The sequence below is a fragment of the Oryx dammah genome, unplaced genomic scaffold, assembly GCF_014754425.2.
Source record: "Oryx dammah isolate SB20612 unplaced genomic scaffold, SCBI_Odam_1.1 HiC_scaffold_20, whole genome shotgun sequence".
In the NCBI taxonomy this organism is placed as follows: domain Eukaryota; kingdom Metazoa; phylum Chordata; class Mammalia; order Artiodactyla; family Bovidae; genus Oryx; species Oryx dammah.
In genome coordinates this window covers 34,257,138-34,283,369 of record NW_024070204.1, presented here as the reverse complement: position 1 = coordinate 34,283,369, position 26,232 = coordinate 34,257,138, and the positions used below count along the sequence as shown (strand labels likewise).

Sequence of the window (26,232 nt, the reverse complement as noted above, 5' to 3'; positions counted from 1 at the left end):
AGTTTTAAAAAGCTGACTTAAAAAATAGTACATATTTTTTAAAAAGATTTAAATCTGAAACAGACCTCATCCTCTGTAAATTTTAGGCATTACTATTTCTGAGCATCAACTATTAAATCAACTAATTAAATACCCACTTCCCCATCTGTAATAACAAACAAATAAATGACAACTGCTCCCCAAAGATGTATAAAACATTTAGAATAGAAAATGAATAAACATCTCAACTAGTAAAATTACTCCTTTTTCAGCATTAAAAAATAACTCATGAAAAATGTAATGTTATTATGAAGTGTTATAGTCATCTCAGTTCTATTTCGAAAATAACACATGGCATAATTTTAACTAAGAAATGCTAGTTTCCCAAAATAGCATGATTGTTACCTTTCCCCAAGACTGTAACTTTCCCCCCAAGGTTTAAAAAATAAATATTACCATCATGACATCACTAGAAAGAAATTGAAGCATACAAGGAACAAACTATAGTTTCTTTTTATATCAAAATGTACTCTTGAAAATGTGTTTGGCACAGTGCTAAATCATATATAGTTAATACTAAATATTGTAGGATACAATAAAACCCTGGAGTTAATTGTTTACACCCTCTTATGGGAATGAAAATAATAGATACCAATTATTCAGAAGTCAGCCTATACAAACTGTATAAACAATATTTTATGTTTTGTCTTGAAAACCAGTGATATAATAAATTTTACATAAAAGACTGCAAAATAATATAAATGGATTTAAACAGATCTTTACAATAAGAAATTCAAATGGAAACAGACAAGTAACAAAGAGAAGTAAAAAAATTTATTGCAGTATTCGCTCCACCAGGTAGTCTGGGGATCCCTTTTCTTGTATTGTTTTCAGGGTGACCTAATACATCAAAATCTACATTTACAAAAACTCCTTCTGCAGATAGGTCATAGATACTGCATGCTTTTTTTTTTTTTCCAACAGAATAAATTATATATCCAGGAGATTCTGCCATTTTACAGCCTGGAAAAAACAATGCTTCCCTGGAAACTGGGCTAAGCTAAAGAAAGCCATCCGCTGCTAGGTTAAACTCCAAGAACACTTTATTAAGAACATTAACAGACTAATTTCCAACATTCACTTGTTTATTTTTAAACAGAAAGTTTTTTTTCCAAGATATAAACAATTTTTGTTAAACTATAATACAGTGGGAGTAAAAATGAACTGAGAATCTGTTTCTGCTGCACAACAGCGAAGGGAGCTCCCACAAAAATGTTTGCCCAACATTTCCTTCTTTTGTTCCTGCATCCCAGGTTCCATTCTTACTCTTCATAAAACTGATTTTTTTTTTTTTTTTGCCAGAATGTTGATATTCAAGTTTTTCTGCCTTTAAAAAAAACTCCTGTAAATTTGGCTGCATGTACAAATTCATTAGCTGGAAGTCCCATCCTTGGCGGCATACAGGGATCGTAAAGTCTGAACAACTTTATTAGTCAGCTTATTAGCACTCGTTAGAGCAATTTTTTTGTAAATAATGTCTGACTCTTTAATAGTGTCTACCCAAGGCACCAGTTTGCGGCCATCACGGCGCTTAGCCTCAGTCCAGGAGCCGCTGTAGGAGCCTGCCATCCACTGAACACTGAAGCCATTGCTGGTTTTCTGTACTACTCTTGCAATTTGTGGTCGATCTTTGTACTTTGGACAGCAAATAGCGATGACATCCATGACGTCAACACTTTCATTCATCTGTGCTGCCAACTCCGTAGAGTCTGAATTTCGTTTTGACCTTCTCAATGACTAAAACATTGGGAGGGGGGAAAAAAGACCAAGTGTTACACAAAATAATTTTAGTGAAATTATTGTTTTTATTGCTTTTAATCCCTTGACGCCGGGAGTTGGGATTTCCCAGCACACTTCCATTGCCGGCAATGAGACGCACCGTGACCGCCAGCGCCAAGGGGTTAACATATATTTGTAAAACCATGTATCTCTTAATTTGTACCCGTGTCTTTACTCTTATTGATATATAAAATTATATATACATATGAACCATAAAGCTACATAAAATTTAGCAACAATAAAAAAGGGTAACACACATTAATACAATCCAAAGAAAAATTAATAACCTTTTATGCTGGATAAATCTCATTTCTGTTTTTTCTTTTTTATTGTCTTTTATGTTAAACTTTCTACAAAAAGATGTATAAATGGGTAAGTAGAGAATTTCTATCTACAAAATGTTTTCTCTCATAAGTATTACATTACTTGGTGTACATTGAATAGACTGACATATATAAGCACATAAAAATCATTTTACGTAATACGCTGCGAAATACGCTGACTCCTCCTCCGCCTCACCCCTGAAGTGCCTCCTCCTCTATCCTCCCCATCACTCTCATCATCTTCTGTCTCTGCTGCTGCATTAGTTTTAGGGCTGCCTCCTCCAAGCAGCGAGGTAATAGCTTTGTTCCGAGCATTTGTGCTGGCTGACACCTCCCCTTCTTCTTCCTCTTCATCAGGGTCCAGATGTTCCATGAGAAGTTTGAACTACAAAAATTAGATATTAACTTAGAATTTGAGGTAAACATTTCAAACAAGACTGTCAAATTCCTAAATGTTTTCCATGGCAGTGGTTTGATGCTGGTGAAAGAGACTTTAGCTACTGTCCAACTTGGGTGCTCGAAAATGTTTTTGGTAAAGAGCCAGATTGGAAGTATTTTTGGCTCTGCAGGCTAAAATGCAATACAGAAATGAATGCGCAGAGCTGTTTCAATAAAACTTTATTTTACACCAACAGGCAGTTGACCAGATTTCGCCTATAAGCAAGATGTCACTGACCCTGATCCAAATTATCAAGCAGCCAGTGATTACTAATTACTGACAGACATTTAAACATTTTCTGTTCCTTCTGCTCTCCACCAAGAGGATATAAGAATAAATGAAAGATGTGAAACAATTTTAAAGAACTAAAATAAACGCTAAATTTAAAGTATAAGGCTTGCAGTCTATGAATAATATGAAAACCACTGTGTAGCTTACATTTGTAGTCAAGAAAATCATGATTAGTTATATTCAACTACCAGCTTTAAGTAGATTAAATTTAAAGACTTTATTTTTACTTTTTAGGACAATCTTGAAAAACATTTTCTAAAACATTAAAAAATTTTTATTGTGGTAAAACAGAAAATTTACCACTTTATTTTAAAGTGCTTAAGTCATTGACATGAAGTATATTCAAAATGTTGCATAACCATCACTACCATTATTTCTAAGGCTTTTACATCATTCCCAAAAGAAACTCAATCTGTACCCATTTAATACTCCCCATTCCTCCCTCCCATTGGCCCTGGTAAACTTTGCTTCTATTTTCTGTCTCTCTGAATCTGCCCCCTTTATTTTTATTTTTCCCAGCTGCTCCACATGGCTTTCAGGATCTAAGTTCCCTGACCAAGGATTGAACCCTGAGCCCTCAGCAGTGAAGGTGTAGAGTCCTAACTAATGGACCACCTGGGAATTCCCTGCATTTGCTTATTCTTAAAGACATTTTTAAAGCATAATTAATATACTCACATACACACTTATTAAATGGGGTATATACATACATATATATACGTATGTGTGTGTGTGTATATATATATACTTGTACTTCTTCAGTAAGAAAACATGAACAAGTTGCGATATTGGTTGCCAGAAGGAAAAGGAACACAAATAACTAAAGACAGCAGCCCTCTCAAAAGTATTCACATTTTAAAAAGTCATTATCAAAATGAAACATATTTTGGTTTTACTACTCACATCTAGGTACTGTTTTACTATACTCCTCTTCACATCTTCAGTGATTTTGGAATTAGCCATATCACTCCGCAGGAAGTCCAGTGTTTGCTTGGGATGAAAATGAACTCCCGTTTTCCGGTTTATCGCTTTATCATACACTTTTGCAGATTCAGATGGAGAATATTTCTGAATTTTACTGTTTTAGGAAAACAAAACCATTAATGTAAAAATTTTTTCAGACATTTACATTTAAATGGATTCTAGTTAAGTTTTATTTACTTATAACTAAACTTTCTGTCATACAGATTTTAACCACTGACACTGTATGCACAATAATTTTTAAAAGGGAAGTAAAGACACAAAATCAAAGATTAAAGAGTACTATTCTTTTGTTTTCCTCAGTACTTGTCTTGAATGGAGGCATCCTTTAAATGAAAGTTTCTCATGTCTATTTTTCAGTACCATGATTATGACTGTAGGACAGTTTTAATATAATTACTTAGTACTACCTAACTGGTTTACCTTCTTCTTCTAAGATTTTTCATTCTCTACACGGCCAGAATGATTGTTTACAAACTTGCTTCATATTATTAACAACTCTATTTCAAAATCTTTCCATCTCCTTAGCACTGCTCCAAGATTTTACAAGGTTTTAAATTATTTTGAATTACAGGCATACCTTGGAGACATTACAGGTTTGGTTCCAGACCATTGCAATAAAGCAATTATTGCAATAAAGTGAACCACATCAATTTTTGGTTTCCCAATGAATATAAAGGTTACATTTACAGCATACTGTAGTCTATTTAAAGTGGGCAAAAGCATTATGTTGAAAAACGTACATATCTTAATTAAAAAATACTTTATTGCTAAAAAGTATCATGAGTCTCCAGTGAATTGTAATCTTTTGGCAACGGTAACATCAAAGATGACTGATCAAAGACCACCATAAAAATAACAATGAAAAATATTTAAATATTGTTGAATAACTACAAAATGTGAGAGACACAAAGGGAACAAATGCTGTTGGAAAAATGGAGCCAACAGACTTGCATGAAGCAAGATAGCCACAAACCTTTCATTTGTATAAAATGTAGTATCTGTGAAGTATAACATAACACAGTAGGTCCTACAGTTGCCAATATTTAACATCAAGGTATTTCTCATTAAAATCTGGATTTTCTAGTTTCCCTTGAAAGAAATGGAAGCTTTGGCCACACTGTTCCCACTTTCTCCCATGGCAACAAGCTAATGAATATCTGACCCCCAAATGTGTTCTTTTCATTGTGCTAATGACCTACCTGGGTCCACTTTATTCATTTCATTATTTGTCCCTATGAACATTTAACTTCATAAGGTTTCAATGAATGTGAAAAATGTCCAAAATTCCATGGGTACAGGCAGTGTAGTGATTGATGATGAATAAAATTATAGCACATTCAAAGTTATTAGTACTTTTCTATCTCTTACCTTGATAGTGTACATTAAAGACTACTGGATCCTGTTAGAACTTAGCCTAGCTGGTCTGCATCTATTTATTCTTCATTCACAGCTCTTTAAAAACTTGAATTTGCCATCTTTTTTTTTAATATTTACTTTTATTGATTTTATTTATTTTGCTCTGCTGGGTCTCAGTTGTGACAAAGGATCAAACCCAGGCCTCCTGCATTGGGAGTGTAGAGTCTTAGCCATTGGACCACCTGGGAAGTCCCTGCCATCTATTTTTAAGGTTAGCCTAATTCTCTAATATCTTTTTAGGGAAGCCAGCATAATAAGTCTTTTAATTTATGATGCATTATCTCCAATTAGAAGAATATAGCTTTCCTCTCTTCAATAACAGAATGCACAAATTATGGTATGTTATACAACAAAAACACTATATAGCAGTTAAAAGGAACAAACTCCTTTTTATAAAAAAGGAGGATTTTTAATATTCAGCATGCAATCAAAACTGAGTTTCATATTTCTTCATTATTTGAAGACAGCAAGTTTTTCTTTCACTGCTTATATAATCTTACCTATCAGAAAATCCACAGAGATTCTTCAAATGTTGTTTTAACATCAGAAGCAATAAAATACCCTGGGAGACATTTGCAAACTCAATTAAAGGAGCTGAATTTTCTGGCAAACATTTCATCACCGAATTTATATCATCTTCTGAATCCGAATCTGAATCCGAATCTACACGTTTCCGTGACTTTCGAGGTCTGGAGACTTCTTCTTCACTCTCGCTTGACTCATTTTCCTTACCAGGAGATGATTTTCTCTCTTTCCTTTTGTCTTTTACCATAGACTGAAAAAAAGAGGAAATTATTCTGTCTAAAAAATAATAAAATGAAAATACCTAACAACTATACATATGCTCCCTTCAACAGCTTCAAAAGTACCCACAATTTAGTGTTCCATATATCAAAACTCTCTGACTTTCTGTGAACAACTGGGGATGTAACCCTTAGGGAGAAAATAATGTTTCAAGACTAAATAAAATCCACTCCAACTACTGTGCCACTCTCCCTAAACCCTTCTGGAATGTCATTCCAAGGGAAAAAATTTTCTTATATGATAGCAATGAAAGATAAATTATAGAAGTAACAATTTGGTATATAGGTAAGCCATAGAGCAAAAGAAGTAATTATAATTTAATTATAGGAAAATATAATAGGTCTTGAATTCCCCCACCTTCTTTTAAACTCTCCCATTTAAGAACTTTTCAGCAAGATAACATGCAGTTTTTCTTAAAAAATTAAATTGTTTCTTTGTACTTTATGAAACCGTTAGCTTTTTAAAAGAAACAAAGCCAACTGGTTTCCAGAGGTGGAAAAGATCAGGTTATAAAGCAATATTCAAAATACAGCTGTTAAGAAATAAAACAGGAGAAACATGAACAAGTATATTTACAACAGTTAATGAAATAAAATAAGATAACATGATGGATCAAGTTCCTGGGAAATTATTAACCTCTTAAACCTCAATGTGCATATTAAACACCTAGGCATTTTATTAACAATGCAAACACCGTGTCAGCAGGTCTAGGGTGGACATAAAGTTCTACGCGTCTAACAAGCTCTCAGGTGAGGCTGGTGCTACTGGTTCTGGTCTGCACTTCAAGTAGCAAGGGTTCAGATACCTCTGTAATTCTAACTCTTAGGTATTAAAATAATCTCCCTGATTTATGAGTTTGACCAGGCTGAGTTTTGGGCACAATGATACTGTAAAATGAGAATTTTTACTTGTATCATCAGGTACATGAAAATATTCCAACTAATTTACAAAGAATGTAAATTATTGAGTGCACCTACTGTATTCCCAGGGCTACACCAGGTGCTTTTACAATTAAATCAACTGTATTTTCTTCTTAAAAATCATGAAAGAAAAGATATAAAGTTCACAACAAAACCTTAGTAAAGATTTTGGGCATACAATATACCAACTCCATTATGATTCTAGTGTTCAGGGATAAGGAAATCAATAGTATAAATTTTCTATGTTCCTTGTAAGTAAGCTATTTATATTCATATCTGTATCTCTTCAAGTGTACTATTGTTATCTACAGTATTTTCAGATTTATAAAAGGGCAAGGCGTTTTCAAAATGGGGTTTAAATGAATATATGAATGGACACTGAACATTTAAGGTCAGTGCTTAAAGTGGGAGAAATAAAGACATGGGATGGCTTATCAACAGAACAATCCATGTATACATGTATGTAGGTATGTGTGTGTGTGCACACGTGTGCATGTACGTAAGTATATGCATGTATAAATTCCACCTAAATGATCTGGAATGAAATGGTTTTAAGAACTTTCTTAATGGAAATGAAATGGCAACTCATTTCCTCTCTCCAACTCAAGCACTATTTAGATTTCAGTAAGTTTATTTACAAAGATTTTATATACCTGTGAAAACAATAAAAAGAACAATAAGAAACAAAACAGTGAAAATAGCGTGCCTGCATTTTGAAAGATGCACTAAGAATAGCAATGTGTGTGACTTACCTCCTTGAATGACTGCAGTAGGTTACTACCAGAAACAGAGAGTGTAATGTCTATATGATGCATTATAAACAACGGCTCTTCCTGTGTCTGGTATGGAAAACAGGCTAGATTGTCTGCTATATACAAGAGCATATTCACTTCTGTTTTCTGTAAAGAAAAAAAAAAAAAGTACACATTTAGTAGATAATCCAGAAATCCATCATAAAAACCTTTTTAGAAAAAATATTACAGGGTACTTTCACCTCAGTTAATGTTTCAGAAAGGAAGGGACAAGGAGAGAAAGAAGGAAGAAGAAGGAGGAAGCAGAAGAGAAATGGATTTTACAGAATAATCTTAAATCCATTTTAAGAGATTTCCTAATGACTTAAACCATGGTACCTTAAAAAGGGAAGAGGTGAATGTTTTTTCAGAGACCCAAGTGGAAGTCCCGGAAGTTTTCTTATAGAGTATATAGAATCTTTATGATAAATACATACCACATCAGAAAGTACACATTTGAATTCATGATTATTTATCTTGTGCCTCTAAAAGTTTAACCCATACGGAGAGATCAGTTATACACAGTTATTCTGTCTTCAAAAGTAAGAGGTAATAATTATAGTTCTAACACGTGGGTTAAAAAAATCCAAGTTCATGTACTCGTGAAACAATTGTCAGTTTCCTGTGTGTGTATCATTTAAAATATCAGAGTCATTCTGACAGCTGCCAGATTCACACCATAAAAACGCTGATGTTGGCAAATGATGGTTACTAACAGTTGTTAGCTTTTAAAAGAAGTAACAGAGACTTTTTTTTAGAACTCCATGATCATACAGAATATAAACAGAAAGACATGTTAATATTTAAATTCCTTTAAAAATATTTATAGTTTAAAAAAAAAAGAAAAGAAAAAACAGGCAATTAAAAACACTACTTCCTGGTACTTCCCAGGTGGTTTGGTGGTTAAGACACTGCTTCCACTGTAAGGGGCAGGGGTTTAATCCCTGTTGGGGAACTAAGATTCCGCATTGCCTGAAGCATGGCCAAAAGCTTCCCTAAAATCCCTCCCTAAATACACCTTCCTACCATCTCCCTTATCCTGCTGCCCAAACAACATAAAATGCCATATCAGTGGTAGCAAACAACAAAAATCCCAAAGGACAGATGGAATGAACTTGCTATTAGTATTCATGAAACTCCCACTCTATTTTTTATTTTTAAATATGTATCAACATGTACATGTTAAAGTTGGGAAAATACAGACAACCACCCTCACCTCCCTGAAACCTTTTTCTTTAGTTTTCTCTTCCTAGCTCTTTTACTATTCCTCTTCTATTTCCTTCTCAAACCAACTCCTTTTCAAACTGCTTTTAGCAACATTCTATTTTTTGTGTGTTTAGGAGTCCTGAGAGTCCCTTGGACTGCAAGGAGGTCAAACCAGTCAATCTTAAGGGAAATCAATCCTAAATACTCATTGGGAGGACTGATGCTGAAGCTGTATTTTGGTCATCTGATGTGAAGAGCTGACTCATTGGAAAAGTCCCTGATGCTAGGAAAGACTGAGGGCAGAAGGACAAGAGGGCATCAAAGGATGAGATGGCTGCATGGCATCACCGATGCAATGGACATGGACTTGGGCAAACTTTGGGAGATGGTGAGGGACAGAGAGGCCTGGCATCTGCAGTTCATGGGGCTGCAAAGAAGTGGACATGACTAGGGGACTGAACAACAGGACAAAAATATTCCGGTTATCCTTTGACTATTCTCACAATGTCTCATATAATTTATTCCTTCCTCGGTGTTTCTTCTTTCCTTCCATCTGTTCTTTTCCTTCCAACTCTCATCATAACAACTCAATCCCTTATACCTGCAGTGTGAACACAATGCTAAAAAATTTGTGTTCCTAAAATGTTCTTTGTCACATGTCCTCATCAATGTATTTAACAACTTTCAATAGTTTTACAGTATCTATGAGTGAGTGAAAGTCGCTCAGTTGTGTCCGACTCTTTGCAACCCCGTAGATATACAGTCCATGGAATTCTCCATGCCAGAATACTGGAGTGGGTAGCCTTTCCCTTCTCCAGGGGATCTTCCCAAACCAGGGATCGAACAAAGGGCTCCCGCGCTGCAGGCAGATTCTTTACCAGCTGAGCTATCAGGGAAGATCCTCCATAAACCATGCCTCACTATAACCCTTGCTGGTCTAGTTAAATAATGAATCTATTCATTATTTCCCATCTATTCTTATTTTTGTACCTTTATTTATGTTTTTACACCTGCTCTGCCTTAAATAGTAGATCCATCTTATTCACCTACGTCTTCAGTAATTTGTTCCTCCTCTGACATCTTCTGTTGGAGGTAGTCAGAAGAAAGCACTGTATTATGAAAACTAGACTTCCAATTTAGCAGGTCACATGCTGGGGTGACGAAGCATCCAGCTAATAACATACAGCAAGCAATGAAATCACGTAGGAATGAAGCTCAGGAAGAAGAGAAAGATTGGAGTGGATTGCCATTTTCTTCTCCAGGGGATCTTCCCAACCCAGGGATCAAACCCAGGTCTCCGGTGTTATAGACAGACGCTTTACCTTCTGAGCCACCAGGGAAGCCCAGAAAAAGACTAGGGTGATACAGATACAAACCATCTGGGACTCAGACTATGCTAATCTTAACCACTATTTTACAGGAAGCAAGATCCAGTGAGGACAAGAGCACCTTATCATATCACTGTGGCAATGGCACCCCACTCCAGTCCTCTTGCCTGGAAAATCCTACGGATGGAGGAGCCCGGTAGGCTGCAGTCCATGGGGTCGCGAAGAGTCGGACACAACTGAGCGACTTCCCTTTCACTTTTCACTTTCATTGCATTGGAGAAGGAAATGGCAACCCACTCCAGTGTTCTTGCCTGGAGAATCCCAGGGACGGGGGAGCCTGTTGGGCTGCTGTCTATAGGGTTGCAGAGTCGGACATGACAAGTGATTTAGCAGCAGCAGCATCTAAACCTCTTACACACAATGAAAGCTTAATACTGATGACAGCCCTGATGATGATTAAATTATATTCCAAGTGTTTCTAAAATAGAAGTTTATTATATTTATTTGTTAGATAATATAACCAAAAATTTCATATACTATTTAAAAAGAAAAGGTCTAACAAGGCATCTGTATTCTGGTAATTTTTAGGGCTTCCCTGGTAGCTCAGATGGTAAAGAATTTGCCTGCAGTGCAGGAGACTAGGGTTTGATCCCTGAGTCAGGAAGATCCCCTGGAGAAGGGAATGGCAACCTACTCCAGTATTCTTGCCTGGAGAATTCCATGGACAGAGGAGCCTCGTGGGCTATAGTCTATGGGGTTGCAAAGAGTCGGACACAACTGAGCAACTAACATGTAATTTTAATTTTACTTCATTGAAATAATCTGGTATCGGAACAGCAAAAAAGTCAAATCGTCAAGTGATTAAAATATGAAAAAAATACTTTTATTTTTAAAGCTTCACACAAGAACTGGTTAAGTTCTATGAGGAAAGGTACCACATCTTCATCTTCTGGCACAATGGCTGCCATAACGCGTATGCTGAATACTGTTCATGAAAACATTCAGAGGTGAGATTAAAGAATGGGACACTTTATTTTTCTGCCTTATAGTCTTGGCCAATGCAACTTGTGCAATAGCTCCTAAAGGGTCAAAATTGTAATTACACAAAAGTGGGCTTTTCATTAAATGAGGTCAGGTTGAACAAGCAGGGATCTCAGCAGCCTAAAACCCAGGACAGTTACTCCAAAACACTTGGGTCTGATACAAACAAGTGGAATTTCACTTTATCTATCCATCCATCCATCCATCCACCCTGAGAAGTGATAGCTTAGTAACATAGTTTATGTGAAAGCATGCTTAAAGGAACTGCTATAAAGTTTGTAACATACTCAGTATGGAGACACAATTATACTTTATCCCTCATTTTATTTTCATGCAAAATTTCCTCTTCAATACCTTGTAGTTAACATAGACCTAAATAAACATATTTAAGATAGTCACTATTATTTATTAAAATGATAATATTTTAAAAATGTTGCCTCAATTTATAGAACATTTATCTTCTTAAAATAAGTTTTTAATGCTTACTGCTGTGTCATCAAAGAGGTTGAGTAAAGAAATCAGAAAGGCGCGTCTGTGCTGGCGGTTTCCACGGATCATGGAGTAAAGGTGTGAACACAAAGCACTGGAGGACTCATCCTGCCTGAAACCCCTTACAGGATCTTTTAGGCATGTGTTGATTGCCTGTTGTACCTGGTAAGACATCTTCATGCCAGCCACTGCTTTCATCTGAAATCAATAAAAGCCTTATTTTTGTCACAGAAATTAAAAGAGCCAAATTAAAAATATAATTTGAGCATTATAGTTAGAGGCAAACTTTATAATTTGGTTTTATTTACAATAATAAAAATCATAGAATGCAAGCACTGGAAGGAATACTAGAGACCATCTATTGTAATCTGCTCATTTTTATAGAAGAGAAAAGTGGAGACCCAGAGGAGCTATCACTGCCAAGATACACAGTAGGCACTAGAACCCATGCATCCTGGGTTTCATCCAGCATGCATGCTATACTGTTACTTTCAGCTCAATCTTAAAGAGTTAATTTTAAAAAGAATAAACACCTTGGGGGACAAACTTAGATTCATGTTTAGAAGTAATTAGTAAGCAAAATATTTTATTCGAATATGAATCTGGGTAGAACATTTGCCAAAGAAATGGTTTACCAAAGAACAATATTTAAATTTAGGCTGCACAATTTAAAAATACATACGTGAATGAATCCAGCATATTTTTTGTCTATTTCCACAAGCTGCTGATCAGCCTTGTTCCGCATAGCTGGTTCTGGGTCTGTGCCCATAGCAATTAAATACGGCACACACTGGAAATAAAAATAAAGAATTCATGAGACATCATAGTAGTAAAAGCTCTATATGTATCTTGACATATATTAAAACTTGCTATATATCTGGGACATATGAATTTAACTCATTGGCTTTCCTATAAATGAATGCTATGTTTTAGTGTTCTTTTAAAATTTATTAATCTTCCCTTAGATTTAGCTAAAAGTAAAAAAGCACTGGAGCATCAGCAAAAATTAAAAAAAAAAAGTGATGTGGTGAACTTCAAGCAATTTCAGTGTGAGTTTAAAGTTCTTTTATTAAAAAAAAAAAAAAAAGACTAAAGGGCTCCCAAAGTAAGAATATCCATTTAAGATTATGATATATACTACAAATTAATAATCCAATAATTTTTTAGGCCTAACAATTTTCTTAGGAAAGATAATAAAGGGTGAAAAAATTTTGTCTTCCATACTCAACAACAGAAAAATATAAATTCCCCCCACAATGCTGATTTTAGATATGGCTTCAATGGACTGACAGCTAGATTAGCTAGTAATCTGGTAACAGCCATACTCACTGTATACATCTAAAGGTCAGGAAACACTACTTCTATGTTAAGTGACTCTGAATTAGAGGTGAGGAAGCCATAAAAATAGCAACAAACAAATAAAAGACAACTTAAAAAAAGTAGACATAGCACTGAATGGAATGGGTCATCAAGAATCAAACCCTGAATTGCAGGGTCGGGGGAGGCTCACAAAAAACATTATTAGCTTAACTTGTAAAATATGAAAATACATTATATACTATTGTATCAATGTTAAATTTCCTAAATTTGATGACTGCATATGGTTTTATAAGAGAATGTTTCTGTTCTTTAAAAAATGTATGTTGAGGTATTGAGAGGTAAAGAATTATGATATCTCAAACTTATCATCAAATGATTTAGTGTACGTATGGAGAGAGAAAGCAAATGTAGCAAAATGGCAAAATATATGTAAAGAGTATAAAGGGCTTAATGTACCACTCTTACAATTTTTTGATAAATATAAAATTTTTAAGTTCAAAAAAAGATACAATAAAAGCAAAACCTAAAACTATTAAGCATATCAGCAAAGAGCCCTAAGTATCTAAAAAGCTCAAGAGTATCAACAGAGTACTGTACATTTTATTAAGTAATCTTGCTCTGAGTCACAAAGAAGAGACTGAATATTCATTAGTGTGTTTTGTTTCAGGACACAGAGAAGAATCAAGAATATATTTTTTAGAAGTTAGAACAGCCAAAATAAAAATCTTGAAGGGTACAGGCTGTTGTTATTTAACAAATTCACTTCTGCAGCCTATGGCACTCTCCTGAACGTGTCAGATGGTGAACACTACTACATAAGCATTAGCTTCCAATCCCTTGTACAAATATGCCTTGAGTACATCATCTAGTCTACAAATCCACGTTTTAAGGTATTGGGTGCTTGATCTTACTTCCAATTAAAGATGAAGGAACAGAGCTCAGATTATATAGGTGATTTTTCTGTGGACTAAAATCCACACTGTTAAGATAGATTATACTCTTAACTCCATTTATATTACATGGATTTTAGAGGTAAGAGTCAACATGAATTAAATCTATTATCCCTACTTAGAAGAAGTAATACTGAGTACATATTGTGCAAATATAAATTAAAGTTTGTATAATAGAGAATATATATGTACTTTGCAGTTAAAAACAACCCAAAAGATGGACTAAACTTGGATTCCTAAGAGTTTGGGACAACCCCCCGCCCCCAAATTTGACAACTAAGAGGAATAAAGAACTACTTATTTTCTAATCACAATGTCTTCAAGTAGCAACAAATTCTTGGCTCTTTCCGTAAGTGCTACTGCTGTAAAACATACTTACCTGAACTGGATGAATAAGACCTTGGTTTAGAGTCAATGCAATGACATTTAGGGCAAAGTGGCGTACACTTGACTGGGTGTGAAAAAACGCCTCAAGCACCTGTTTGAGGTAAAGCTGCATGATGGAACTACTCATCCCTGAGGAAACATCACCCATTTCTTTCAAATCTTCCTGTTTTGCAACCTTCTTCCCTACAAAAGGAAGTAAACATACTAAGAATATGTATATTAACTTTACTGCTGCTGCTGCTGCTAAGTCGCGTCAGTGGTGTCCGACCCTGTGCAACTCCATAGACAGTAGCCCATCAGGCTCCCCCATCCCTGGGATTCTCTAGGCAAGAATAAAATTAAGTCACAATCAAAAGCACAAAATGTAACAGCTGACCCATTGGTCCTTAGTTTTGTAATTTTTTTAGGTGTGTTAGAGACCCCTTGGAGAACACGATGAGAAAGTATAATCCCTTTCCCTCTGTCAAAATGTTAAGGTCTGCACGCACATTCAATTTATAAACTACTTTAGGGAGTTTATGAAGTATCTTCTTTAACTCAACTGCTTTATCTAATATAGGTTAAGTAGGTATCAGGATTAAAAAATAGTCACAGAGTATGCTAACTGCAGACCCACTGTGAACTTTGAAAATATATTTTCACTTACAGTCTCTATCTGCCTGCTGCATACGTGTATCTTCTTCTTGTAGGTAGGTCTGGAGGTTTTTTAACACTTGTATTTTTAAATTTACTGAGGAGTTTTTATCAGATAAAATATTATTGTATAGATTTTTCACCTCCTGCTCAAACATTAGACTTGGGTGCTGAATAAAGGCAAATCCTAAAGAAGATGAAAAAAACAAAAATTCTCTTGATATATTCATATTAAAATTACATATAACATTTATTGAAAATGTTGATAAAGTATATAAAGAGTTTCTTATTTCAAAAATTAAAACTTAAAATGATTGGAAGAATATGCTGGTGGCCTTACCTAGAGAAGTATTAGAGCAGGTACTTCTTCCCCCATGAATTAAAAACAAGAAATTGCATTTCAAAGGAGAATTTCACACAAGAGGAAACCATGAGGAGGGAGCAGGGCCTAGTGGCTAAGGGAGTGGACTAGGAGTCAGGAGTCTTGGGTTCTATTCCTGGCTCCACCACTGACTTGTAGTGTGACCTTGGGTGAGTCACATAATCTCTCTGTGCCTCAATTCTCCATCTGTAAAATGGGGACAATAATATTTACCACCCACCTACCTCAATGGAATATTTTCAGGATTTAAGTGGTAATGTGTGCATTTTTAGATCCCTAGTAGAAGGTACTAACCTTGGTGCTACTAAAATATATTCATCTGATAAAATAGAGTAATTCTGAAATAAAGCTAAAAATCTTGTATCTATTTCTATATGTTGTTATAATGAAGCCACAATGCTGAATTCTATAATCACAAATTATTACCCATATTTATTACCCAAAATAGTATTGCCCATGTTTATTTGTACAAAATGCTTCTTTATGAGATGAAACGAAGATCTTTGATGAGAGCAAATATTATGGATGCCAAATAACAAACTAAATTCAAAGCATAGAGTGATCAGATAACTAGCCCAAGGTGACACAGGATAACAATGGCCCAGGCAACTTTTATTAACCGGTCTAAAGGCACTATTTTCTGGATCGTACTGCTTCAAATTACAATTTACACTCTGTTCTCTGAATTAGATGGAACACTATTAGTTTTTGCCATTTTATAGAATGTATGTCCAGACTGAAGTACACATTTGACTTGAAAGGTAATACTCTACCAATACAACTCCCTAGTAAGTGGTATATGAATTTTTACTCTATTTGCTATATGTAATTTTCTGAAAGAGATGAAGAGGAAATAAGATATTAAGACTTAAATTATAAACTTTATTAAAGCTACTAAATAAAATTTCTAAGTTATTAACCTTAATGAACACTTTATATGTATCTGTACAAAGTAAAACAAAACAAACAAACAAACAAACAACAACAAAAAACAACAGCACAAAAACATGAAGAGAGTGCTCTTCTAATTTTTTTTAGTGCATTTAATTCAGGTATCAAGACTTTAAGGCTATCCTTCTCCAATATCTTTCCAGATAAATCTCAAAGATCTAACCTAACCACATGTATTTATTACATCAATGCTCTTGGAAAAATAATATAGAAAAAGTATACATCCAGCTGTTCCTATGTGGTTACCATGTGTTTTCTATATATTAATAAATAGAAGTTTGTGTAGACTGCCCTCTGTTTTGTCTTTAGAAGAGGCAGACACATACACTGACAAAACTTTGCAAAGAAAAAATAACAATTAAAAAAATATACAACAGTACAAATTTTTCTGCATCACTTTTCTTTATTAAAGTACTTTGAACCCTATAAAGTAGGGGGAGAAGAAAGTATTGTCACCTCTATTTTACTAATGAGGAAACCGACAAACAAGTTACACAACTTGCTGAAAGTCACCCAGGAAGTCATTGGATGAGCCAAGAGTGGAACCCAGTTGTTTTAACCCCCAGATGTATATTCTAGACACCAGATCCTACTTTAAACAGAAACATACTTAAGTAAATCTACATTTTAGACTCACAAAATTTTTAAAACTTTCTTAACCTCTCAAACAACTAAGAACTAGGAAGAAATCTAGACTTAATTTACCTAGACCAATGATGGCTTTTGTTTGCACTTCTTCATCTGAATGCTTTGTAAAATACATCAATAGTTCAAGTACTTTATCCTTTATGTTAACCTAAGGGGGAAAAACACATTAAAGTGTATAAGGAAGAGTAGCTTAGATCCGTTTTCAACTGTAAAGGGAAAAAATATCTAAAAGCAAACTTCTGCATGTAAGCTTTACTAAAGAATAAATCACCAATACATGTATAAGGCCATAAATTTTAGAACAATCTCATTCATTGGGACAGTTAAAAAATAAAAGTGCTGCCGACAAAGTGTCCCACAAATACAAAGTAGATCTAACTTGCATTAATTTCTTATGGACTGGTAACTGACAGATTGGCTTCACAGACCATGTTTTGAATAGCATTGTTTTAGAATTAAACCAGACAACTCTAGGGACTTCCCTGGTCTGTCAGTGGTTAAGACTACATGCTTCCAATGTAGGGTGTGCGGGTTCAATCCTGGGTTAGGGAACTAAGAACCCACACTCCATGTGTGTGTGCTAAGTTGCTTTGGTCATGTCCGACTCTGTGCAACCCTATGGACTGCAGCCTGCGAGGCTCCTCTGTCCATAGTATTCTCCAGGCAATACTGGAGTGGGTTGCCCTGCCCTCTTCCAGGGGATCTTCCTGACCCAGGGATCAATCCTGCATCTCTTATATCTCCTGCATTAGCAGGCAGGTTCTTTACCACTAGTGCCACCTGGAAAGCCCTTTCATATGCCGCATATACAAAAAACAGAAAATAAAATACAATAAAATTAAAACAAAACAAAACCAAAACCCAGACTATTCTAATGCTGCTCATCCTGGGACATTATAGTCACTTTTTAATGCACAGATCACATAGTTCTATTTTTTCAGGATACTGAATAATAATATTAGGATCTTTACCTTACTGTTGCCTTTAAAATCTTCCAGATCAAAATCAAAATGCCGACACAGTGCCCCAACAGTGAAAAGGGATCTCAGAAGTGCTGGTTTGTTTGTTAGGAGTGAAGTGTTATTTGGGTCCTCTTGGTGTTGACTTTTTAATTTTGAAATGGCACCTAGTAAAATAAGTAACATTTATTTATATTATTTGTAACAAACCCTCCATTCTTGAACTGTTATGCTCAAATAATTACTGCTAATAAACTAAAACTAAATTTTACTAAAATTAAGTAAATATAAATTCAATTTAAAATGTACTAAAATTAAACTTTTCTAAGTATTAAACATGCCTAGAAATATGAGGGCATTCCAATTGAGCCTAAAAGAACTAATTTAAGAAAAAAAATGGTATTTAAATTTTATTTGACATAGTAGGCAAAAAACTTACCAATATTCACTTAAGATAAATTTCTGAAGTAAACACATTGGGTTATTGAGGGAATATAAAAGATACCAGGAAGTATTGCTTCTGAGAATGGACTATAGAGGACAATCACACCTCTTATAATTCATTTGATATTATCTTTTATCAGATATGTTAAAAAGGAACTGGACACTGCAGGATCTGGCAAAATAATTTTAAAGCCCAGGCAGTGAACTTACCATAGTATCTATTGAAACAGGCCCACACAAATTTAAAATTCTGTGTCACTTTATTTACAACAGCCCCAAGACAGCTTACACAATGTTGCACTACCTAAAAGAGAAAAAATGTTATTGTTTAGATAAAAGTTAAAAGCATGATTAAGTGATTTAACAACACATGATTTGTGAATTGTATATTGATCAACAGAGGTGGCAAAGTGAATGCTTACAGTCATGCCATATTTGATGATAAGCTTCATTAGATCTTCTTCAATAGTGGCAAGGAAAGTTTCACTTGGATGTTCCATCAGTGGTACAACTAGTTCTAGAATTTTTGCAACATTGCAGATAACCATGAAATCATTTTGTGTCTATAAGGATAAAATCAAAGCTTTATGAATATCAAAACCTGAAAAGAAACTATATGCAGCTTTATGTATTTGGGGTTTTGGTATTATTTTATAGGTATATTATATACATATATATATATATATATATATATATATATATACACACATAATAGCTTCCCCCCCGCAAAAAAAAAAAACAAAATAGCATTATTAGGAAAGAGCTTTTTTAAAGTATGAAGGGAAGAGGAGCAGATAGTGACAGGAACCTGGATTCTATTCTAGCTCTGTCACTAACTTACCATGTGATCTTTGAGTCACTTAGTCATAATGCTACAGTTACTGTTTTTCTCCCTAATATGCACTAACAATCAGTTCTGAACAATGGTGTTTAAATATTTAACAGAGTATTTTACCAAAGACTGGTACAATTTTTAAGATTAATATTTTTCAATCTGGTGGCTCAGATGGTAAAGAATCTGCCTGCAGTGCAGGAGACCCAGGTTTAATCCCTGGGTTGGGACAATCCCCTGGAGAAAATGGCAACCCACTCCATTATCCCTGCCTAGAGAATTCCATGGACAGAGGAGTCTGGCAGGTTATATAGTCCACGGGGTTGCAGAGTCAGACACAACCGAGCAACTGATACTTTCACTTTCACTTTGTCCCCCAATGGATATCTGGCAATATATGGAGACAATTTTGGTTGTCGTAACACTGGCATGAGGGCACTACTCGCATCCAGTGGATAGAGGCCAAGGATATTGCCAAACATCCTATAACATGCAGAAAAGCTCTTGAAAACAAAGAATAACCAGGTGCTAAGTGTGAACAGTGCTGAAGTTGAGTGCTAACAATAGTGCTGTGTTAACCCCTTTTATGATACAGGAAAACACAGAATCCCAGAATTAGGTATAAGTCTCCTTTATTCTAAAATTTAAAATGTTAACATTACAATCTTTTTAAATTTTAGAGGTTTTAAAACTTATTAAAAATTATAGGCAACAGGTGATTAAAGTGGGTGAAGGGATAAATTAGTTTTTCTCAAGATAAATTCATTTGAAAATCTCTGACAGAATCTTACTTTAAAAATACAGTAAAAATTTTTTCAAACATAATTGACTTGAAAAATCAAGTAAATAAAGTATCTTAAAATCTAAAAGAAAAATTTAAATGAAGATGAAAATCATGAAGGAAAAGAGCTGTAGAATATATGAAATATCTGAAATGAATATACATAAGATAGATCAATATCTCAAACAATTAAAGAGTTTTCAAAAAAAAGGTCCACAGTTCAAAGGTAAAATAAGCAAAGGATAAGAACAGTCAAATTAAAGAAAATCAAGTTCAACTGGTTAATGTCACAAAAAAGATGCTAAACCTTCTTGGAAATCAAGTAAGGGAAGCTGAAGCAACAAACAACTACATTCTTTTACATCTGTTAGCCTGGCAAAGAGTACAAAAATGACACAGAGCATCATTCACTGGTTTCCAAAGTGGCTATGAAACATGTCCACCAGCAATTTGACAAGAGCTATTCAGAAACAAAATCAAAACTGCAAAAACATTCCTTCAATCTGGGAAGTCAATTCCTCAGACTATGCCAAAGAAAAAGAAGCACTAATATTTAAAAGTATATGAATAGGAACGATTATTAAGGAATTGGTTATAGTGGCTATCAACAGGAAACAATGTAAATAAAAAATAAATACTCGTCTAGATGGAAAAATGGTTAAACAAATCATAAGATGTCCATAAGATGAATAATACACAGCTATTCGAAAGAATGAATATACATCAGTTGTTTTGAGATTAGGAAAAATGCCTGACAGATACATATATAACATGAAGTGATTTTTAAAAAATCTGGTTAACCATTTGTATAATGTGTGTCTGCAATTACAGAAACATGGATAAAACATGCAAGGACACTCCAGATTGCTTATCCTGAAATGAGGGTAGGATATTAAAAACAACAACAATAACAAAACATTTAAAAAGGTGTCTATCATATATATGAAATAGCCTTATTTATATAAAACTTTATATTAGTGTGTGTATGCATAACAAATTATACAAAATGTTTTCAAGTAACCTTGCTTTAAAAAATATCCATTGAAATGGATAATCAAGGCTCAATTGTTTAAATTCTACAAGTAAACAGACCTGGTATTGAATTCTAGCTTTGGGACTCATTAGCTATGACACTGGGCAAATTATTTATATTCTCTAAGCTTTCGTTTCCTTATCTATAAAAACAGGATAATAATGGTACTAACTTCATAATGTAAATGAGATGCTGCATGCAAAATTTTTTAGTGTTTGGCACTGTGCTCAATAACTATTAACTATTATTATTAGTCACAGATTACATATTAATCAGTTTATATCTGGATCTAACACAAGCCCTAAAGACAGAAATATATGTTGACTTAAATGTTGTTTCAGAAGTATTATATATTATTTTTAATGTATTTATCTTCTGATACTTTTCTCTGGTTTTAAAATTCCTCAGGACATCCTGAAGTTTTTCACCTAGAATTTATTTAGATCACCAAAAAACCTGACCATAGCAGCAAAACAAATTTAGTAAACAGTTAAAATTAGCTCCTTAGGTAGCTCGGAACATAGGAAGTAAAAAACTAATTACATTCATAGATTTTTAGAGTATTTTAAAATTTACTGTTGTAATAAGCCATTGAATTTACCATACTGTCATATAAACTGTGGGATTATCTGACCTAAGCAGTATTTAATCTTCACATTTGATTTTAGGAGAACATGTGTAATATTAACTTAAAAACCTAACATCTCTGATGATCCTTTATTTTTCATATTCAGTATATAAATATATTATATAAATAAAATATATCAAAAATAACAAATGAAAAGCAAAACCAGAATCCAAACGACAGTAAATTTCTCAGTGACAAGAACTTTGCTCACTCACTGTTTAAGTCCTAACAATAGTTACATTTATTAAGCATTACTGAGAGTTTAGCTTGAGGAGCTTAGAGAGATGAAACCTGAAATTTATTTATAATACATCAGAAAAATGATGCTTGTAGATAACTTGCTACATATATTAGAACCTATATTTGAGTACATAACCCAGTTGATCTTTCAGTGAAAATGACTGTCATCTGTCAGTGAAAGGTGGATGACACATTGCGAACTCTAAATTTAAAATAGTTACTACATGGCTTAGATAAGAGAGAAAAACAGGACAGACAGCTCTATACTTACACTACATTTAGTGGTAAGATATGGCTGCATAGTCATGGCATGTTTAACCATGAGCTGGGGTCTTATTTTGCTGAATAAGAACAAAGTGGTTATGCAAGCTACCAATCTTCCAGAATTCACACCTTTATTGTCAGAGTCTGGAAAAACAAACAGAAAATAAGACACTAAAATATGACAAGGCAGTGGAAATGATACAGAATATTATTCAAATTACTCAATACTATCCTCTGAATAGATTTAGTACATGCCTCAATACAACAGATTAGCATTCCTTATGATACTAGACTTCTTGCCTTTCTATATCATATAAAATTACATGTATTAAGGATAGAGGGCAAAAAGGCTGCACTATGGAAAGCAAGTTTCACATTAAGGGGAGGAGGATTCAAGTAAAAAGTAGAATGAAAGTTGGGAAGTTTAGAGATGGAATTCTGAGAATAAACATGGTGTTGGTTAGTATCTTAAAATGCATGGAAATGAGAATGGGAAAGAAATTAGCAAAGGAGGACAAAAACAATTTAGCTGAGGTGATACTGTGTTTAAGGGTACTGGGGAAAAAAGATGCTGCTGTGGTAAAATGTCAGAAGACAGGAATGATACCTAAGTGGATCAGTGCTGTATTAAGACAAGCAAAAGCTGTTCAGTAAGAGAAAAGTGTAGCTAGTTAGGAGATTCAATGTTTCTTGGTTCTAGGGAGTGTTGCTAGTTAGGAGATACAAAGTGTCTTAGTTCTTGAGCATTTTTAGAGGACCTTAGCAACTTTTTAACATTAAGTGACAACAGTATCACCTTTAAAATCTAGGAAAGGGAAAAACTGGGGAACAGAACAGGAGGTACAAAGAAAAAGAAGTAAACATGGAAAATGAAAAAAAAAAAAGACTGTATTAAAATATAAACACTATCAACAATTTTTACCATAAATGGTACCTCTGTAAGAGGTAAATGGCCCCCAATTCTGAAAATTGACTGAGGCTGACTACTGTTCCTGATTAATATATATTAGGGGATGGGAAGTAATGTTAGTCTTGTGTGCTTTTAAGCAATAGATAACAATTATGACTTTTATGATTTTATAATCATTTATATTTTCATTAATAACTTCAATTTGACTGAGTGATAGATAATATATATTATTAAATATTTAAGGAATTTGTCAAATTAAAAATTACTAACACCTTTCTAGGTCAAGATTAAGCACATTTTATATAATTATAAATGGTATTAGGAAGGTACTATAAATCTTTTAAAAACATTTTTATAATAATTAACTTCATTTTGATAGAAATTTTTATATAATTTGAAAGATACTGAACAGTTTTTGGATAAGCACATTTACCTACATACATTAGTCCCTGGACTTACTTTAATTCTTGCTCATTATGACATCTAAAATTATGTTCTATTGAAAGATATGTGAAAGAGATGAGTCCCATGCTTCTATTACACTGCTGTAAATAATACCAGTCAACTATATATAATGTAACAATAACCTGGGATTCAACATAATAAAAAACAGAGTTCATTTAAAAGTGAAGTAGTTAATTATTAGGCTAAGCAGAGTGAGAGGCGAAAATAAGAAATGTGCACAAAGTATTTTAAAATATCTTATAAAATCAACTTAATGACCAATATATAAAATGTCTTACCAGCTAGAGATTCCTCATATTTAAGAATGTGCTCAACTAGGTTATCAACAAGTTGAGTACAAGCTTTCTTCACAGGTTTATATGAGGAATCCTCTTCAGACTTCAACAACTATAAGTGTATATATATGAAAAAAAAAATCCCAGTATAATTCATTAGACAATAATAATATAAATGCATCAAAATGTGTCCATAAGTAATAAGATTTTCAATTGGTTATTAACAATTTAATACTGAAAGTGCAAATTCATAAAAATATATAACAAATATTTTAAAATATAACCAGTAATTAAAGATATTTCCAAACAATTTTAGTATGAAGTTATTTAAATTGCTATGTATAGAACCTAAGGCAGAATATGAGAGAAATAAGAACACTGACCTTCCCTTAAGAGTACCCCTCAATGCTAGTTGAGTGATTTTAAAGAATTAGAATTCCATCTCTCATCATTTCAAGTTCTTTGATTTCTCAAAAAAAGTTTATTATGGGTTAATGACATTTTAAAAATAGCTGTAACTACATCTGACTTGCACCTTAAAATCTGCAATTATAAAACACAAGGCTGGATTTCTTCCCTGTGTTATCTTTTACCAACTTACTAATAAACAATGATAGAGATGTGCTACAAATAATGATATGAGAAAAGAGATCAGTCTAATTATAACTGTAAAATAAATACAATCTTTCATAATCAGAGGTCAATGGTAACATCATCTAAGATACATCTGTTTTGTTAATAAAGAATAGCTAATACAATTCTTGGGTTATTAAAGAAGTTAAAAATGTGTAATTTCTGTCAAGGGTTCCAACGCTGTACAATTTTAACTTTCTGCAATGATGGATATGTTTTATATCTGTGCTGTACAAGATTGCTGCCACAAGCGACATGCAGCTACTGAACACTTGAAACGTAGCTAGTATAACTGAGGAATTAAAAATAAATAAAAATTCAAATAAAATGAAAAATCACACGTGGCTAGTATAGGACAGAGAAGATTTAAATTTTCACTACAAGATGTGTGGATGACTACAACTGATAGCAATCAGAATAACTTATCACACACATTTCCCCTACTCCTTCCAATTTAAAGAAATAAATCAAGGTAGATTCAATTTACCCAGTTTCAGCTCTAAACAGCAAGTTCTCCATGTCCTGCTTTGTAACTCAACCTTAAGCAGCTATTAATATTATATGCTACCTTGGTCTTTTTGGGGAAGGGGTAGAAAACAGGTTCTTTACCCTTTTTTTTGCTTTTTGCTCTTCAAGACACCAAGTACACATAAAAGTATTAATCATAAATTTTGTGTTACGACACACTGCCAATACTGGTTATGTGCCCTTTTCTTTGAATATAAATATAATGATGCACTATGAACCTAACTTAAGAGTATCTCCAATAACTTATATTTCCCAATGTGCTCCTTCCTTTATCCCATCTTCCTGTTTCACTTTCAAAGTACCACTTATCAGAACTTTTCCCATTTCTTCACTTAAAAAAAAAAACTAAGTTAAATACTGTTTCTAGTTTTGCCGGATTTTCAATTTTCTTAAAAGGTATCATGCTGGGATTTGCCTTTTCCATTTAATATGTCACTAATGTAATCCAGGTTGTTGCATGAAACTGTTACTTTACTCATTTTTGCTACTATAAAATAGGCTATTGTGTCTGTACTGCAATTCATTCATCCATTCTTCTGAAGACAGGTTAATTATAACTTTAGTGGCATAATGAGCATTTTTATTTGTCTCCTGGTACACATATGTAAGATTCTCTTGGGTATGTACCTTGGCATGGAATTACTGGGTCATGGGTAATATGAATGTTCAACTCTATGAAATAATGCTAAGTTTAAAAATAGCCTTGATTTGCATTTCCCATATCATGAATGAAGCTGAATACCTTAAGTCACATTTCTTTTTTTTCTTTATGAAATGTCCATTCATTACATTCTCCTGTTTTCCTATTGAGACTCTTGCCTTATATTGGTTTGTAGGAAAGGAGCTCATTATATTTTCTAACAATGCTCCTTTGTCAGTTATATATGTATCAAATATCTGTCCCACTTTGTGTTTCTTCTGGATTCACAAATGTTCTTCATTTTAAAGCAGTGAAATTTATCAGTCTTTTCAGGTTACTGGTTTTCTGTGACTCAAGAAATTCTTCCTTAAGAGAAGTCAAAAATATATTAATACATATACTGTCTTCTGGGGCTTCCCAGGTGGTGCTAGAGGTAAAGAACCGGCCTGCCAATGTAGGAGACACAAGAGACGCGGGTC

At 33.9% G+C, this 26,232-nt stretch overlaps 1 protein-coding gene across 3 annotated transcripts in view; it reads right to left on the bottom strand.

Annotated features, from left to right (window-relative positions):
* Positions 1-791: 791 nt before the first annotated feature.
* Positions 792-26,232, bottom strand: part of NIPBL (NIPBL cohesin loading factor) — a 197,574-nt gene continuing 172,133 nt past the window's right edge. Inside the window, exons 33-47 of one of the 3 annotated variants that reach the window (XM_040262351.1) lie at positions 23,956-24,064; positions 22,310-22,446; positions 18,947-19,087; positions 18,735-18,828; positions 18,093-18,247; positions 17,179-17,269; positions 15,154-15,327; positions 14,500-14,690; positions 12,533-12,640; positions 11,848-12,048; positions 7,748-7,894; positions 5,772-6,046; positions 3,775-3,949; positions 2,297-2,526; positions 792-1,776 (exon numbers count right to left, since the gene is read on the bottom strand). In XM_040262351.1, coding sequence (XP_040118285.1) covers positions 1,770-1,776; positions 2,297-2,526; positions 3,775-3,949; positions 5,772-6,046; positions 7,748-7,894; positions 11,848-12,048; positions 12,533-12,640; positions 14,500-14,690; positions 15,154-15,327; positions 17,179-17,269; positions 18,093-18,247; positions 18,735-18,828; positions 18,947-19,087; positions 22,310-22,446; positions 23,956-24,064 — 2,235 coding nt within the window. In that variant the 3' untranslated portion in view covers positions 792-1,769. The remainder of the gene's footprint in view (positions 1,777-2,296; positions 2,527-3,774; positions 3,950-5,771; positions 6,047-7,747; positions 7,895-11,847; positions 12,049-12,532; positions 12,641-14,499; positions 14,691-15,153; positions 15,328-17,178; positions 17,270-18,092; positions 18,248-18,734; positions 18,829-18,946; positions 19,088-22,309; positions 22,447-23,955; positions 24,065-26,232) is intronic. The other 2 variants (XM_040262349.1, XM_040262350.1) reach the window with 2 other exon arrangements.